Source organism: Phyllobates terribilis, unplaced genomic scaffold, assembly GCF_046119375.1.
Source record: "Phyllobates terribilis strain yellow unplaced genomic scaffold, ASM4611937v1 Scaffold_11__3_contigs__length_659146591, whole genome shotgun sequence".
Lineage (NCBI taxonomy): Eukaryota > Metazoa > Chordata > Amphibia > Anura > Dendrobatidae > Phyllobates > Phyllobates terribilis.
The window spans coordinates 420,806,837-420,823,350 of record NW_027362771.1 but is presented as its reverse complement, the minus strand read 5'-3'; the positions used below and the strand labels follow the sequence as shown (position 1 = coordinate 420,823,350).

General features: G+C 52.9%; 1 protein-coding gene across 1 annotated transcript; it reads right to left on the bottom strand.

Moving 5' to 3' along the window:
- Positions 1 to 1,379: 1,379 nt before the first annotated feature.
- On the bottom strand, positions 1,380 to 5,872 carry MEX3B (mex-3 RNA binding family member B). Its single transcript, XM_073653138.1, has 2 exons — positions 5,312 to 5,872; positions 1,380 to 3,772 (listed from the first exon to the last, which is right to left on the bottom strand). Exons 1-2 carry the CDS (start codon positions 5,538 to 5,540, stop codon positions 2,448 to 2,450), a joined length of 1,554 nt encoding a protein of 517 aa, XP_073509239.1. The 5' UTR covers positions 5,541 to 5,872; the 3' UTR covers positions 1,380 to 2,447.
- Between the last annotated feature and the right edge of the window lie 10,642 nt (positions 5,873 to 16,514).

Here is a 16,514-nt window from a genome sequence, read left to right as displayed (position 1 = left end):
TAATTAGGATTTGTATCCAATGACAAACATGGCCTCAGCTCTGCTTCATCTGGAGATTTTCTAACCAAAAGGATAACATGCTCATGCGTCCCACACACCCACAGTCCCAAACACACCCACCCACTGATGATGGCACACAAAGAGCAGCAGTGCCATCTATACGATTTACAGAAATGTGCCCTAACAACCAGATATTAGGCATTAATGCACAGAACGTACATCATTTGGGCGGATTAAATTTACAGCCCTTTTCTTACCGTCCCCCTTACACCATTTATAGGTTGAATGTCCAAATAAAAGACTAAAGACAAACCAAATACAGAACAGTAACGCTGATGATCAACTCACACAACAACAAAAAAAATCAATCATTTCTGGAATATTTTATTTGATTTATATAGAAATACTTAAAAAAACATGAAGTAGCACCATTACTTAAGGTTTACCTTTATTTATGTAGAACTTTAAATGTCAGAAAAATAAAACTCTTGATACAATTTTTTTTTTTTTTTCAAATCTCGTTTCAGCAAATATAATATTAGTATTTTTTTTGTTTGTTTTTGACCATGAGGTTAAAGGCCCTTTATCATAAAATAAAATATACTTTGTTTTTTCTTTTTTAAACTTTGCTCAGTAAAGTACATTTACGCTCAAGTAACATCACCTACATATACATAAAGAAGTAGTAAACAAAATGTATTAAAATAGAAATACTAAACTAGAGTGGTGCAACAGAATCTTGTAATCTCCACTGAAATCTATTTATACAAATGCTAGAAAGGAGTCAAACGGTTCTTCGAGTTGGCTTCATATGTTCATACATTTCAACAGTTTTCGTAATAATATAGAATAAAATAGGCTTTTATATCACGGAATAGAAAAAGATGCTGGGTGAAGCAGATTTAAAACATTGTTTTCAGGAACCTATAAAAAAAAAATCTCCATCCCAACACAATATTGTTCAAAAACACTTTTGCAGTTTATGGTTTTGTATGTGTGTGTTGTTGTTGTTTTTATTTCTTTTTTTTTTAACCCCTCCCTCCCCAACTTCACCTGTGTTGATATTAAAATAATACAGTGTTCTTTGCCGGAAGGCCATACGAAAAAATAAAAGATTTAAACCCAGCTACAAAAAAAAAAAAAAAGTTCACTGAACTTAAAATTAAAATACTTGTAAACATCTTTGCAATATGAAATATAATTTTTTTTCTTCAAGTCAAAAAAAGAATAAAATACTTCAATCTGTATTAATGCAATTTGTCTTTTAAAACCATTTTTTTTATAATTATATATATTTATATATTTATAGAAGATATGTTACAATTTAATATTACTTTCTTAAAGCTGCAGTATCACTGGGGTTCTTTAAAAAAGGAGTATTTTTATTTGTTTCCCATTTTTGTTTTGTTTTCCCATTTCCGGAGAAAAACAAGAAGAAATAAAAAAAAAAAAAAATTATAATAAAATAAAAGTTCATTCAAGGCATAAGAAAAAAAAAAAAATCACTCCGCTTGTCAAAATATTTGTAGAGTCTAATAACCACACATAAGCATAACAAAAAGTTAAAAAAAATAGATATCTTGGAAGATTTCTCTTTTAAAGTACTGTACAGTGTAAAACTGTGATTCTTTGTTCATAGTCGGAGCATGCAATCAGATAGATGTAGGATTCTCCTCCAGCTACAAGAAATGGCTATGGGATAGTGTTCAGCAAGTTCCCTTAAAGAAATAAAAACCTAAAACAATAAAAGAAATGTGCAGATACTGCAGCTTTAAAGCCACATTCCCACTTGGCAAGGTACAAACCAATTATTTTACAGTAAGAGACCTTGTCTCAACAACCCTAGGCCTTGCCACCATACTTTATCCCCTTCAACATCTAAGAGCTCCTAGTAACCAAGAGCAGGGCCCCCGTCGAAGGGGTTAAACTGACCATGTGACAACATCCAGGCTGATTTAAGACAGGCCCATACGCCCCACTGCAAATGGCAGAGACATTGGAGAACACAAATCAATATTGCTTCTGGAGTGGGGGCGCATGGAAATTGGTTGCTGCAAGCTATTTACATAATGAAGCAGGAGTGGGTACCACTGAGAAGAACGCACCAAGGGGGTGGGGGAGGGGGCCTCGTTTAATGAGACATGCACTTACTATTTGACATCTGGCCCCGATATAAAACTATTATTTGCCTTTTGAAATGGCTTGAAAGGCTACTACGAAGACATATGAGCCCCACCTCAAGCATACAGAGAGTGAGGGGGGAGAGAAGCAACATCACATTATTATATATATATTATTTGCATATTAATATATTACAATATATTAATATATTAAGGGTTCTGGTAAATAATATATACATGTACAAAACACAGAAACACGAGTATGGCACCATACAAGTGGGAATGTAGCCATTTATAGCACTGAAGGAAAGAAGGCTGCTGAGTGTACTAGGAGAATATGCGGATGGCCTGAGTGACTTGTGCGTGGCACACCGGGCACTGGGGCTCATTCTTCTCGCAGATGCGGTTGGCACATTCCATGCAGAAGAGGTTGTGGCCGCAGGGTACCAAGGCTGCGATCACCTCACTCTCAAAGCAGATGGAGCAGTCGCGGCTGCCTTTCCTCCTCATGCCTGACGAAGAGGAAGACGAGCTGGAAGAAGAAGAGCTGCTGCTGGAGGACGAGGAAGATGAGGAGGAGTCGGAGCCCATGTTAGTGTAGGCGGAGTAGCTCAGGCCACCTCCGGGGTCACTGCGCACCCTGCGTGCTAAAGGATGCTCAGGGACCACGTTGCTTCCATGCAGAGGAGGCGAGAGCCTGGGCGGAGCAGTGCAGCCCACACCATTGAGCCGCCGGTTAGACAGCAACCCATTGGCATTGTTTTGGTAGGGAGGAGATTGGGAGACACTGCTTGTACCATTCCGCTCAAATTGTGACCAGATCAAAGCCGTGCCAGGTGGAGCTGGCGCCGGGTCAAAAGCAGAGTCAAAGGCCAGCTCAGTGCAGTCAGGTGAAATGCTGTCGCTGGCGTATACATATCCATTGCCATTGACGTTATTGTTATTGTTGCCATTGTTGGTATAACTGAGGGCAGGACTGGGAGGGCTATAATCTGCCGGTCTTGTGCCATTATTGCCCCCAAAGTAAGAGTCAGTGGAGGCGCTGCCCAGAGAGCTGGAGCTGTCATTGCGGTAATTAGAGAAAGCCTTGCGTGAACCCGTGCTGGAGTTTATGCACGGGGTGGGTTTGCTCCATAAGCTCCCTGTTCCATGCAAATCAAAGCCAACATCAGTCCCATTGGCATGAAAGTCATTCTCATCGGTCAGCTCTATCAGCCCTCCGGTGCGTACAGCAATGTGAGCCTCAATCTCCTCCCGAGCTCGATCCACATTCTCCGGCATGCCAGTAACCTCAAACACTGGCTCCTTATCCCTGCTGGGGGTGACTATGTACGTGTGGGTCTGCTGCTGGATCCTCTTGATTGTAGCCCCCTTAGGTCCCACCACCAGACCCACCACTCTGTAGGGCACTCGCACCTGGATTGTGGTCTGTCCAGGAAGATTTGGAGGTCCGGGCACTGACCCCCCATTTAAAGCATTTTTATTGCGAGAAGCTCGGATCATGGAAAAGTGCTCTGCAGCTGAGATGATCTCCCTCCTGGCCATGGCTACATCTTCCTTTCTCCCAGTCACAACAAAGACAGGCTCCTCCCCGCGGACCGGGGTCTTGATGTAGGTGTTGGTCTTAGCCCGCAGAGCTTTGATTTTACAACCTGGAAACAAATGGAGATAAAATGCACAATTAGACATGGGGAGCCATAAAACAGCAAAAGGAGAACAAGTAGGAACAGCAGAGACACATACATGAACCAACAGCACAGCTAAAGGAGGGCAGCAGACGGGGAACCAAATGCAGTGCCAACACAGCACAAAGCATGAGCCACCGCTATGGGGAGGATGCACAATACAAGCATGCACCGGAGCATCCCATGCCAATACATCGTGCTAAGTCCCAAGGCAGCTCCTGGTGGCATAAAGTTTCCGACAGTCCTAGTCATGTGGGTACAGGACCAGGAGTAGGGTCACCCTGCAGTGATGTGGGCACAGGACCAGGTGCAGGCTCTGCCCCCAGGGATGTGGGCACAGGACCATGTGGAGGCTCGGCCCCCAGGGATGTGGGCACAGGACCAGGTGGAGGCTCGGCCCCCAGGGATGTGGGCACAGGACCAGGTGGAGGCTCGGCCCCCAGGGATGTGGGCACAGGACCAGGTGGAGGCTCGGCCCCCAGGGATGTGGGCACAGGATCAGGTGGAGGCTCAGGCCCCAGTGATGTGTGCACAGGATCAGGTGGAGGCTCAGCCCCCAGTGATGTGGGCACAGGACCAGGTTGAGGCTCAGCCCCCAGTGATGTGGGCACAGGACCAGGTGGAGGCTCAGCCGCAGGGATGTGGGCACAGGACCAGATGGAGGCTCAGCCCCAGGGATGTGTGCACAGGACCAGGTGGAGGCTCAGCCCCCAGTGATGTGGGCACAGGACCAGGTGGAGGCTCAGCCCCCAGTGATGTGGGCACAGGACCAGGTGGAGGCTCTGCCCCCAGTGATGTGGGCACAGGACCAGGTGGAGGCTCTGCCCCCAGTGATGTGGGCACAGGACCAGGTGGAGGCTCTGCCCCCAGTGATGTGGGCACAGGACCAGGTGGAGGCTCTGCCCCGAGGGATGTGGGTACAGGACCAGGTGGAGGCTCAGCCCCAGGTATGCAGGCACAGGACCAGGTGGAGGCTCTGCTCCAGTGATGTGGGCACAGGACCAGGTGGAGGCTCTGCCCCGAGGGATGTGGGTACAGGACCAGGTGGAGGCTTTGCCCCCAGTGATGTGGGTACAGGACCAGGTGGAGGCTCAGCCCCCAGTGATGTGGGCATAGGACCAGGTGGAGGCTCAGCCCCCAGTGATGTGGGCACAGGACCAGGTGGAGGCTCAGCCCCAGTGATGTGGGCACAGGATCAGGTGGAGGCTCTGCCCCGAGGGATGTGGGTACAGGACCAGGTGGAGGCTCTGCCCCAGTGATGTGGGCAAAGGACCAGGTGGAGGCTCAGCCCCAGGGATATGGGTACAGGACCAGGTGGAGGCTCTGCCCCCAGGGATGTGAGTACAGGACCAGGTGGAGGCTCAGCCCCAGGGATGTGGTTACAGGACCAGGTGGAGGCTCAGCACCAGGGATGTGGGTACAGGAGGACGGTGTAGGAGCCTGTACTCCCATTGTCTAGGAGTACCACATTCCAGCATAGCCTCCACATTAGAGCAGCGATCGTACCTTGTCTTCCCACGATCTCCGCCACATGCTCCGAGCTGGGCACCGGGACACACTCGGTCATGTTAACGCTCTTTTTCCGGGGCTCATTGTCGTACATGGAGCTCTCATCGTTGTCCAGCCCGAGCATGGAGAGCTGATCCAGGGCGATCTGCAGAGCTCGCTGATCGTCCAGAGTGTCGCCTCCTCCGCTCCCGGACCGCTCCATGTCTGCAAAGAGCGAGCTGGGCATGGTCCGCTCCCCCGCTCCTCTCGCCTCAGCAGTGGGTGCAGACACAAAGGAAAGCGAGGTGGCCGGCGGCGGCGGGGAGGAGCGAGGCGGAGGTGGCTGCGGTCCTCTCCGGGCGCTGCGCTCAGGGGGTCCCCCCAGCTTGTATCCAGCGGGTGCACGAGCTGCTCCCCGACTTATTTGTGGCCGGAATATGCCAGAGATGGCAGCGGTTCTGTCAGGAGCCCCTCCCCGGCTCACTCAGCGTTTTCCTCCCCTCCTGTCTGAGCCACTGCAGCCAGACGGCACTAGAGGGGCATAAGAGGCTGTGACGTCACTGACAGCACAATGAAGCTGACACTGGGGAAGGCGCGTGCTATTGGAAGGTCGAGGCTGGAGTGGGCGGAGCCGGGAGCCTGGCCACTCCCTCTGCTCCTCCCCTCAGCGGAGAGAAACAGGCAAACTCGTTTCTTTGTTGTCTAATGCAGAACAATAAAGACTGCGAGAAGACCGGGGACTGTGCGAGGAGACCGGGGACCGGGCACTGGTGTGAGGAGCGGGGACAGTGCGAGAAGACCGGGGACCGGGCACTGGTGTGAGGAGCGGGGACAGTGCGAGAAGACCGGAGACCGGGCGGTGGTGTGAGGAGCAGGGACAGTGCGAGAAGACCGGGGACCGGGCAGTGGTGTGAGGAGCGGGGACAGTGTGAGAAGACCGGGGACCGGGCAGTGGTGTGAGGAGCGGGGACAGTGCGAGAAGACCGGGGACCGGGCAGTGGTGTGAGGAGCGGGGACAGTGCGAGAAGACCGGGGACCGGGCAGTGGTGTGAGGAGCGGGGACAGTGCGAGAAGACCGGGGACCGGGCAGTGGTGTGAGGAGCGGGGACAGTGCGAGAAGACCGGGGACCGGGCAGTGGTGTGAGGAGCGGGGACAGTGCGAGAAGACCGGGGACCGGGCACTGGTGTGAGGAGCGGGGACAGTGCGAGAAGACCGGGGACCGGGCAGTGATGTGAGGAGGGGGGACAGTCTGAGAAGACCGGGGACCGGGCAGTGATGTGAGGAGGGGGGACAGTCTGAGAAGACCGGGGACCGGGCAGTGGTCTGAGGAGCGGGGACTGTGCGAGAAGACTGGGGACCGGGCGGTGGTGTGAGGAGCAGGGACAGTGCGAGAAGACCGGGGACCGGGCAGTGGTGTGAGGAGCGGGGACAGTGCGAGAAGACCGGGGACCGGGCAGTGGTGTGAGGAGCGGGGACACCGGGCACTGTGCGAGGAGACCGGGGACTGTGCGAGGAGACCGGGGACTGTGCGAGGAGACCGGAGACAGTGCGAGGAGACCGGAGACTGTGCGAGGAGACCGGGGACTGTGCGAGGAGACCGGGGACTGTGCGAGGAGACCGGAGACAGTGCGAGGAGACCGGAGACTGTGCGAGGAGACCGGGGACCGGGCAGTGGTGTGAGGAGCGGGGACTGTGCGAGAAGACCGGGGACTGTGCGAGAAGACCGGGGACCGGGCAGTGGTGTGAGGAGTGGGGACTGTGCGAGAGGAGCGGGGACCGGGCGGTGGTGTGAGGAGCGGGGACTGTGCGAGAAGACCGGGGACTGTGCGAGAAGACCGGGGACCGGGCAGTGGTGTGAGGAGCGGGGACCGGGCGGTGGTGTGAGGAGCGGGGACACCGGGCACTGTGCGGGGAGAGCGGACTGTTCTCGGGCTCCCTCCTGCCGAGGACACGCACCGGTCTCCGCCTTGTAATTGGCCGCCGACCCCCGAGTGCCCCCTCATGTCCGTATCGTCCCACACCAGCTGCGTTCTCTGGTGACATAAGTGTAGCAGTGAGCGGTGTGTGTGGTACCCGGGACACAGGACGATTATCATCCAGGATCCAATGTTACAATCGTTACCAATAAATTCCATTGATTCCGATCGGCTGCAGAGTGACTTGTTGCTCAGTATCCAAAACCTGAATTGATCGTTAGCAGTGATGCCTGCAGCCCCGTCACTACCGTCCGAGAACTATAGGGGGCAATGCAAATCTAATCCCATATTGGAGCACCTCAAAGGACAAAATCGTGCGATTGTATCGTTTCACCCGTCACAGCCGAGATCAAAGGGATTAGCTATTGAGTGGAGACAATCGCACCGATAATTACCAGTAATGTCAGGAATCACTCCTGGGTAGATAACCACACACTGCCTTCACCCTCGGGCACCACGCAATGCCCTCACCCTCAGGCAACTCCCTCTGCCCTCACCCTCGGGCACCCCACACTGCCCTCACCCTCGGGCACCCCACACTGCCCTCACCCTCGGGCACCACGCACTGCCCTCATCCTGGGGGACCACGCACTGCCCTCACCCTCGGGCACCACGCATTGCCCTCACCCTTGGGCACCTCCCACCGCCCTCACCCTCGGGCATCGCGCACCGCCCTCACCCTCGGGCACCGCGCACCGCCCTCACCTTCGGGCACCACGCACCGCCCTCACCCTCGGGCACCTCCCACTGCCCTCCCTCGGGCACCTCCCACTGCCCTCACCCTCGGGCACCTCCCACTGCCCTCACCCTCGGGCACCCCACACTGCCCTCACCCTCGGGCACCACGCACTGCTCTCACCCTCGGGCACCGTGCACTGCCCTCATCCTGGGGGACCACGCACTGCCCTCACCCTCGGGCAGCACGCATTGCCCTCACCCTTGGGCACCTCCCACTGCCCTCACCCTCTGGCACCGCGCACCGCCCTCACCCTCTGGCACCGCGCACCGCCCTCACCTTCGGGCACCGCGCACCGTCCTCACCCTCGGGCACCTCCCACTGCCCTCACCCTCGGGCACCTCCCACTGACCTCACCCTCGGGCACCATGCACTGCCCTCACCCTCGGGCACCTCCCACTGCCCTCACTCAGGCACCCCGCACTGCCCTCACCCTCGGGTACCGCGCACTGCCCTCACCCTCGGGCACCACGCACTGCCCTCACCCTCGGGCACCACGCACTGCCCTCACCCTCGGGCACCGCGCACCTCCCTCACCCTCGGGCACCGCGCACCGCCCTCACCCTCGGGCACCGCGCACCGCCCTCACCCTCGGCACCTCCCACTGCCCTCACCCTCGGGCACCTCCCACTGCCCTCACCCTCGGGCACCATGCACTGCCCTCACCCTCGGGCACCTCCCACTGCCCTCACCCTCCGGCACCACGCACTGCCCTCACCCTCGGGCACCACGCACTGCCCTCACCCTCGGGCACCTCCCACTGCCCTCACCCTTGGGCACCGCGCACCGCCCTCACCACCTCCCACTGCCCTCACCCTCGGGCACCATGCACTGCCCTCACCCTCGGGCATCTCCCACTGCCCTCACCCTCCGGCACCACGCACTGCCCTCACCCTCGGGCACCACGCACTGCCCTCACCCTCGGGCACCTCCCACTGCCCTCACCCTCGGGCACCACGCACTGCCCTCACCCTCGGGCACCTCCCACTGCCCTCACCCTTGGGCACCACGCACTGCCCTCACCCTCGGGCACTGGATTGCATTTTCCCAGTCAGACTGACATCCTTGTAGCTGATTGCTAGCACAGTGAGGAGTGGTGCCCAGTGCACACTCTGCGATAATTCATATGACAGCATAACACATCCCCGGCGCTAACCGCACAGCCTCTGATGGGCACAGTGCCCGGCCTTGGCCTCAGTCACCTCAGCAGTGGCACAGAGCAGGGCTGCTGCACTGATCATCCTGTCTGGAGGTATCAGCAGTGTATGACGATATCATCCCCACCGCACAGAGATCACAGCCCGATCCTACAGGCTGGACACTAGCTACAGCCACTGCTGCTCCAATGCTACACACTAAGGAACCTACCGTTATCCGGGCGATACTGCTGTACACAGCGGGTGACAACAGGAGCTCTGAGGGCTGTGACCCTCTGTCTGACAGACATTGTGCTGCCATATACAGCATCAGACAATAGAAGTTCTCCCTGGATGGGGTCTGTACCCTGGCAAGGGCAGCTGATACCCTATGCCCCCCATATATACAGGATCTCATAGTAGGTGTGGCACACTAGACCGTAGGACTTCTCCCTGGATGAGGTCTGCACCCTGGGATAGGTAGTTGGCACCTTATAACCACTGGCGGACATAGATAGAAAAGGGCCCCTGGTCAAGAACAATATATGGGCCCTTTGCAGTCCAGTAGCTCATCAAAATGTACAAGTCCTCCTGCTTTGGAGGTGTAAATGGGCCCCCTTATTCCTTGAGCCACTGTGCGGCTGCACAGGTTGAACCAATGATATGTCCACCCCTGCTTATACCCCTATATGCAGGATCCCATAGTAGGTGTGGCACTATAGACAGTAGGATTTCTCCCTGGATGGGGTCTGCACCCTGGGATAGGTTGTTGGCACCCTATGCTCCCTATATACAGGGTACCATGGCACTGCTGTGCACTGTATACAGCACAACAGCAGCTCTCGAGCATTCTCTCTAGGGCTGTGAGGTCGGGGCTATGATGAACCTCATGCCTCCTCCATCACCATGTTATATGCTGCTCTATGGCTCTAATCACTATAACGAGCTGTTTCCAGGTGACAGCTGGTATCTCAGCAGTGCCAACATGGGCTGTATGGCATCTGTATACAGCGAGTAACACTGCATTGTAGCCACATCAGACAATGGAACCCTCCCTAGATGTCAATGTACAGACATGTGGCAGCTGGTGGCTGATGCATTATGCCACACACATGGCTAGTGGCTACTAAAAATGTCTTCTGAAACCAAAAACACCCGACAAAAAGTTCCCTTTGGATTAGAGCTGTGCCCAGAAGTGTGGCAGCCAGTGCCCCCTGTCTCCATGCAGTGCACCTCGCATGACCTGTGTGGGTATGCACAGCACATGACAGCAGCAGACACTGGCAGGTCCCTTAGATCTGGGTATGCCTGGGCATGTGGCATCAGCAGACACTGGCAGGTCCCTTAGATCTGGGATTTGCCTGGGCATGTGGCATCAGCAGACACTGACAGGTCCCTTAGATCTGGGCTATGCCTGGGCATGTGGCAGCAGCAGACACTGGCAGGTCCCTTAGATCTGGGCTATGCCCGGGCAAGTGGCATCAGCAGACACTGGCAGGTCCCTTAGATGTGGGATTTGCCCGGGCATGTAGCAGCAGCAGACATTGGCAGGTCCCTTACATTTGGGTTATGCCCGGGCATGTGGCATAAGCAGACAATGGCAGGTCCCTTAGATCTGGGCTATGCCCGGGCAAGTGGCATCAGCAGACACTGGCAGGTCCCTTAGATCTGGGATTTGCCTGGGCATGTGGCATCAGCAGACACTGGCAGGTCCCTTAGATCTGGGCTATGCCCGGGCATGTGGCAGCCAGTGGCTCCTGCATGCTTTGTTCAGTCGCACAATGTTTGGCTCCATGAGGCCAGCACACTCCATAGCCCCCTGCTCACCACACCCTCCTGACAGAGCACACATAGGCTGATGCTGCTGCTGGCTTGCTATGTAAATGGCTGCAGCATTTTGCAGGTACTTGGTTATTATGCTGTTTAGTGCAGTGAAATGTTATTTCCTCCGGATGTTTAGATCATGTGCAGCACAACATGCGACCCCCCACTCCTTTGTTAATTGCCGAGGCAGAGAAAACCTTCATCTGACTCCATGTGTTGTATAGACAGGAAGACCCTTATCCTCCAGGGCCAGATCTGTGTGATGTAAAGGCCATCCCATGTGGATGTCATGCTCTCTGACTTCTAGGGGGGGGCTTTATCAAATCTCTTCCCCCTTGAGATCTAAGACTGGTGTGAATGACCAGAATTGTTCTCTGCCTCACAATCACACATTTCATACACCTTTTGTAGAAATGGTTACAAACAATGAGAACCAAACAATTGCACAAATACATTTCGATACATGTACATGTATTGTTTCCAGAAATCAGATGTCACATTTTACCTGCTGCACAATTGCAGAAACATGTTCCTGATGATGCTTCCAGACTAGAGGATGGACTCATTTATTAGATGTGTTTCTGGCATTAGTTAGGTTTGCTGCACCCAACAAAAAGATTAATAATGCCTTATGTGAGTCAGGGATGCGGCCACCATGATTGTAGTCCGGTCTATCCCAATCTCTTCTGTCCTATATCCTTATATGCATAATAGATTATGTCTATCACTCACTGGAATTTCTACCGCTCTTCTACATTTATTTTGTTACTATTCTTGTGGATGTTTCACAGCAAATTCACTTTGTGTGAATGTACCCTAAGGCTGAGTGCCCACTATGCATTTTTCAAGCGTTTTTGCCACGGAATTTCCGCATCAAAAATGCTTAAAAAAGCCTGATAATACATGCCCCATGGTCCCCAATGATAATCCGCATGTGCTATGCACATGCTTCCCAAATTTCCGCTGCGGATAATCATTGCGGAAAAATACGCAGCATGTCCATTAATTATGCAGACACACAGCATAATTGCTGCCATTGACTTGCATTGAAACACTTGATATCCGCATGATTACATGTACACACGAGGATATGAAGCGATTCAATATGCGAATGGTACCCAGGTTTGGAGAAGAGGAGACTCCTCCAGACCCGGGTACCATAGTACCTGTAAAAAAAAAGAATTTAAAATAAAAAATAAAGATTATACTTACCTTCCGATGGCCCTCGGCCTCCTCAGTTATGCGTCCGGTTTGTTGGGCGGCTCGCAGTGGTGTGAAAAGACCTTCCATGACGTCATTTAGTCATGTGACAGGTCACGAGACCGCTGACGTCGGCGGTCGCGTGACCCGTCACATCACTAAATGACGTCATGGCAGGTCATTTTACACAACCGCGAGACACCGGGGAGATCGGATGCGTCGGAGAAGGAAACCGGGGGCCATCGGAAGGTAAGTATAATGTTTATTTTTTACCATTTTTAATGGGGTTTTTTAACTATTACTTGGTCACACTATATAAATCCATGCCGGTTGCATGGATTTATATAGTGTGACCAAGTTGTCAAGCACTTTTCCAAGTGATGCTAAAATCGCTTGGAAAGCGCTTGATAGCCCGCATGCAGAAATGCATGCAAAAACGCTTGACAAACGCTTCTACCTGGCTGGAAAAACGCATGTAAAATCCGCATGCGTTTTTCATACCAGGGAGAAGCGGAAAAAATATGCAGCATTTCTGAATCGTGGGCACATAGCCTAAAGGATTTTCAAAATGATGCCCATAAATAGGGAATGTTATCAACAAAAGAAATTACCATTACCTCCCTGTTGAAGAACTGCGCTTTAGTACTGTATGTGTTGGTCTTCTCTACTCCTGCATTGATGATGTTCTGTCCATTGTTAAAACATGTATGATGAAAATACACATTGCTATTATATATAATTAATATGACTAAGGGCGCAGTCAGACTGTCATACAAATCGGAGCAAGATTGGAACGCAGTGCACAGACTGTCCGGCGGCTCTTCTGTGCGCTTCATGTATTTCTATGCAGCCTTCACATTCGGGTCAGGCTCGCCGCCGGCCAGTCCGTGCACTGTGCTCCGATCTTGCTCCAATTTATACGCCCGTCTGACTGTGCCCTAAGGCCATGTTCACATGTTCAGTATTTGGTCAGTATTTTACGTCAGTATTTGTAAACCAAAACCAGGAGTGGGTGATAAATACAGAAGTGGTGACGTGTTTCTATTATACACTGCTCAAAAAAATAAAGGGAACACTTAAACAACAGAATATAACTCCAAGTCAATCAAACTTCTGTGAAATCAAACTGTCCACTTAGGAAGCAACACTGATTGACAATCAATTTCACATGCTGTTGTGCAAAGGGAATAGACAATAGATGAAAATTATTGGCAATTATCAAGACACCTTCAATAAAGGAGTGGTTCTGTAGATGGGGACCATAGACCATATCTCAGTACCAATGCTTTCTGGCTGATGTTTTGGTCACTGTTGAATGTAGGTTGTGCTTTCACACTCGTGGTAGCATAAGACGGACTCTACAACCCACAGAAGTTGCTCAGGTAGTGCAGCTCATCCAGGATGGCACATCAATGTGAGCTGTGGCAAGAAGGTTTGCTGTGTCTGTCAGCGTAGTGTCCAGAGGCTGGAGGCGCTACCAGGAGACGTGGAGGGCAACAACCCAGCAGCAGGACCGCTACCTCCGCCTTTGTTCAAGAAGGAACAGGAGGAGCACTGCCAGAGCCCTGCAAAATGACCACCAGCAGGCCACAAATGTGCATGTGTCTGCACAAACGGTTAGAAACCGACTCCATGAGGGTGGTATGAGGGCCCGACGTCCACAGATGGGGGTTGTGCTCACAGCCCAACACCGTGTAGGACGCTTGGCATTTGCCACAGAACACCAGGATTGGCAAAGTCGCCATTGGCACCCTGTGCTCTTCATCCTCAGACCCCTTGTGAGACCATATGCTGGTGCGTTTGTCCCTGGGTTCCTTCTAATGCAGGACAATGCCAGACCTCATGTGGTTGGAGTGTGTCAGCAGTTCCTGCAAGATGAAGGCATTGAAGCTATGGACTGGCCCGCCCGTTCCCCAGACCTGAATCCGATTGAGCACATCTGGGACATCATGTCTCGCTCCATCCACCAATGTCACGTTGCACCACAGACTGTCCAGGAGTTGGCGGATGCTTTAGTACAGGTCTGGGAGGAGATCCCACAGGAGACCATCCGCAACCTCATCAGGAGCATGCCCAGGCGTTATAGGGAGGTCATACAGGCACGTGGAGGCCACACACAATACTGAGCCTCATTTTGACTTGTTTTAAGGACATTACTAGTGTTGAGCCACCCCCGTAGTGTTCGAGTTCGGTTCGGTTCGTCGAACACCCGTGTGTTCGCCGAACTGTTCGTCGAACTGTTCGTCGAACACCTTCGAACACCGTTAAAACCAATGGCAGGCAAACAAAAACACATAGAAACACATAGAAAACACCTTCAAAGGTGTCCAAAAGCTGACAAACTGCTCAGAAGACACAACTAACACATGGAAAAGTGACAAGTACATATAGTCATGCGAAAAGAAAAGAGGTGGAGGATTTAAAGGAGGGGGAGACACAGATATAGGCATGTCATGCCCTTCTAAAATCCAAAAAGTGAGAAGCCGACACGTTCAGTCCGCTCCTGCCCGTGCCACCTCCGTGTCGCCGGGTTTGTGCCAGAGCCGCGGTGAACCCTGACGGCCAGCCCCCCTCTCCCAATACTGGTGCCTGTCCGCTGGTGGGTCGAGCGAGCCCCCCTGTGGTGGAGGCAGCTCTAAGCTTTTTAATTTAAATTGTCTCTCTAATTTGAATAAATACACTTTAAATCCATTTACAAGGATCTATTGGAGGGCAAGTCTCATGCCAGCAGCCGCGTAATTCCAGCTCCAGTAGCGTCCACTAAAGCTGCTGCAGTTAAAAAGCTTTTATAAGGATCGAGCTCGGCTGTCCACCGCAAGGCATCCTACTGCCAGTCCGAGCCCCTATGCCTTGGGGTGCCTCCTGATGCTCTTCACTGAGTATCCCGTGGTCCCGAAGCATTTCCTTTGAAAAAATGAAGTGTCCAAACTACAGGTGGTGTAGCTTGCTTAACAGCCGGGATAATCCGCTGACTAGCAGACCCTGCTACTAGGCACAAAGTATTTCCTGGGCTAGATGCAGTTAAAAATTTGTAATTAGATACTCTCGTTGGATGCTGAGAAAGCATTCCATAGAGTCTCCTGGCACGCCATATATGATTCTCTTAAAAAGCTTGGGGTAGGGGTCTAGGGGACCCTTTTATAGCCAAAATCACGGCCCTGTATCGCAATACGTCACCTAGGCTGAAGATAAATGGAACTGTAGCACCCTGAGGGCTCGGTTGCTACAGAGGTATTGCACCTCACCCAGAGGTGTGATATCTCACTCTCAGGTAAGGATGTAGTGTGGATCAGGACCCGACACCTGCATGCATTACACCACATTGCCGTGAGGCAGGGCGACCAATATGCCCCTGAGATGGGCACGACAGTCCCTGTCCCTGGCTGGAGTGGGGGGAGGGAACACTGAGGAAGGGGAACCCTGTAGTGCAGGAGCAGGGAGGAAGCAGTTCCTGGGTGCATTGAGAAGGGAGTATAAAAGGTGGGCACCATCTTAGTTCAGTGCAGAGAAGTCTGAGCAGAAGTGGCAGGGAGCAGGGGCTCTGCATGAGCTCTGCTCCGGAGGCGGGCCTAGTAACAGAGGCCCAGGCCTGGAAGAGGGAGAAGGAAGGAAGATGAGCGGAGAAGGCTCCAGGAACGAGGAACGAAGGGATCTCAGGGGTGCGGACGGGCGAGTCGCCACCGCACGCCCGAATCCACCTGCGTGGAGGGGTCAGGCCAAAGGGGGAGACCGGTCCCCGAAACTAGTGGAGGCAGGAAACGACCCTCAGCTAGAAACAGGAGGCTGTGACATTTTATGTGGCGCAGCCCCTCGCTACACCCGCTAGGAAGGCACCACATAGGGTCAGGGAAACTGGCGCCAAGTTTACCAAGAGGAGGCCCGAGGCAGCCGGACAGAAGGGTTGGTAAGAAAGGCCAGACAAAGGACACACAAAGGGGGTCCTGTGAAGCACTCCAAAGTTATCTGGGAGTTGTCTGAGCCCCTCACCTGGTGAGCACAGTACGACGTGGGCAGCCGTTACCTGCAGACGTGGTCTGGATAATAAGAACTGTGAGTAAAGGCCCTGGACTGCATCACTGACTCCGTGTCATTACTGCTGCTGCCCTGCACCATCACCCCCATCCTCCGCATACACTGCCCTGAGGCTATACTCCTCCCATGGGGAGTTATGCTACGCTCTGCTGCACCCACAACACCAGCCTCAGCGGTCTGCCCTGGAGCGGCGGTTCACTCTGACCGCAATCCACGGGTGGCGTAGTCGGACATTTAAACATCAAAACCACATAAATAGTTCCGCCACTGGTTTGACCGCCCTGAGCCACGGAACCGGGTCGCCGCCACGGAGACT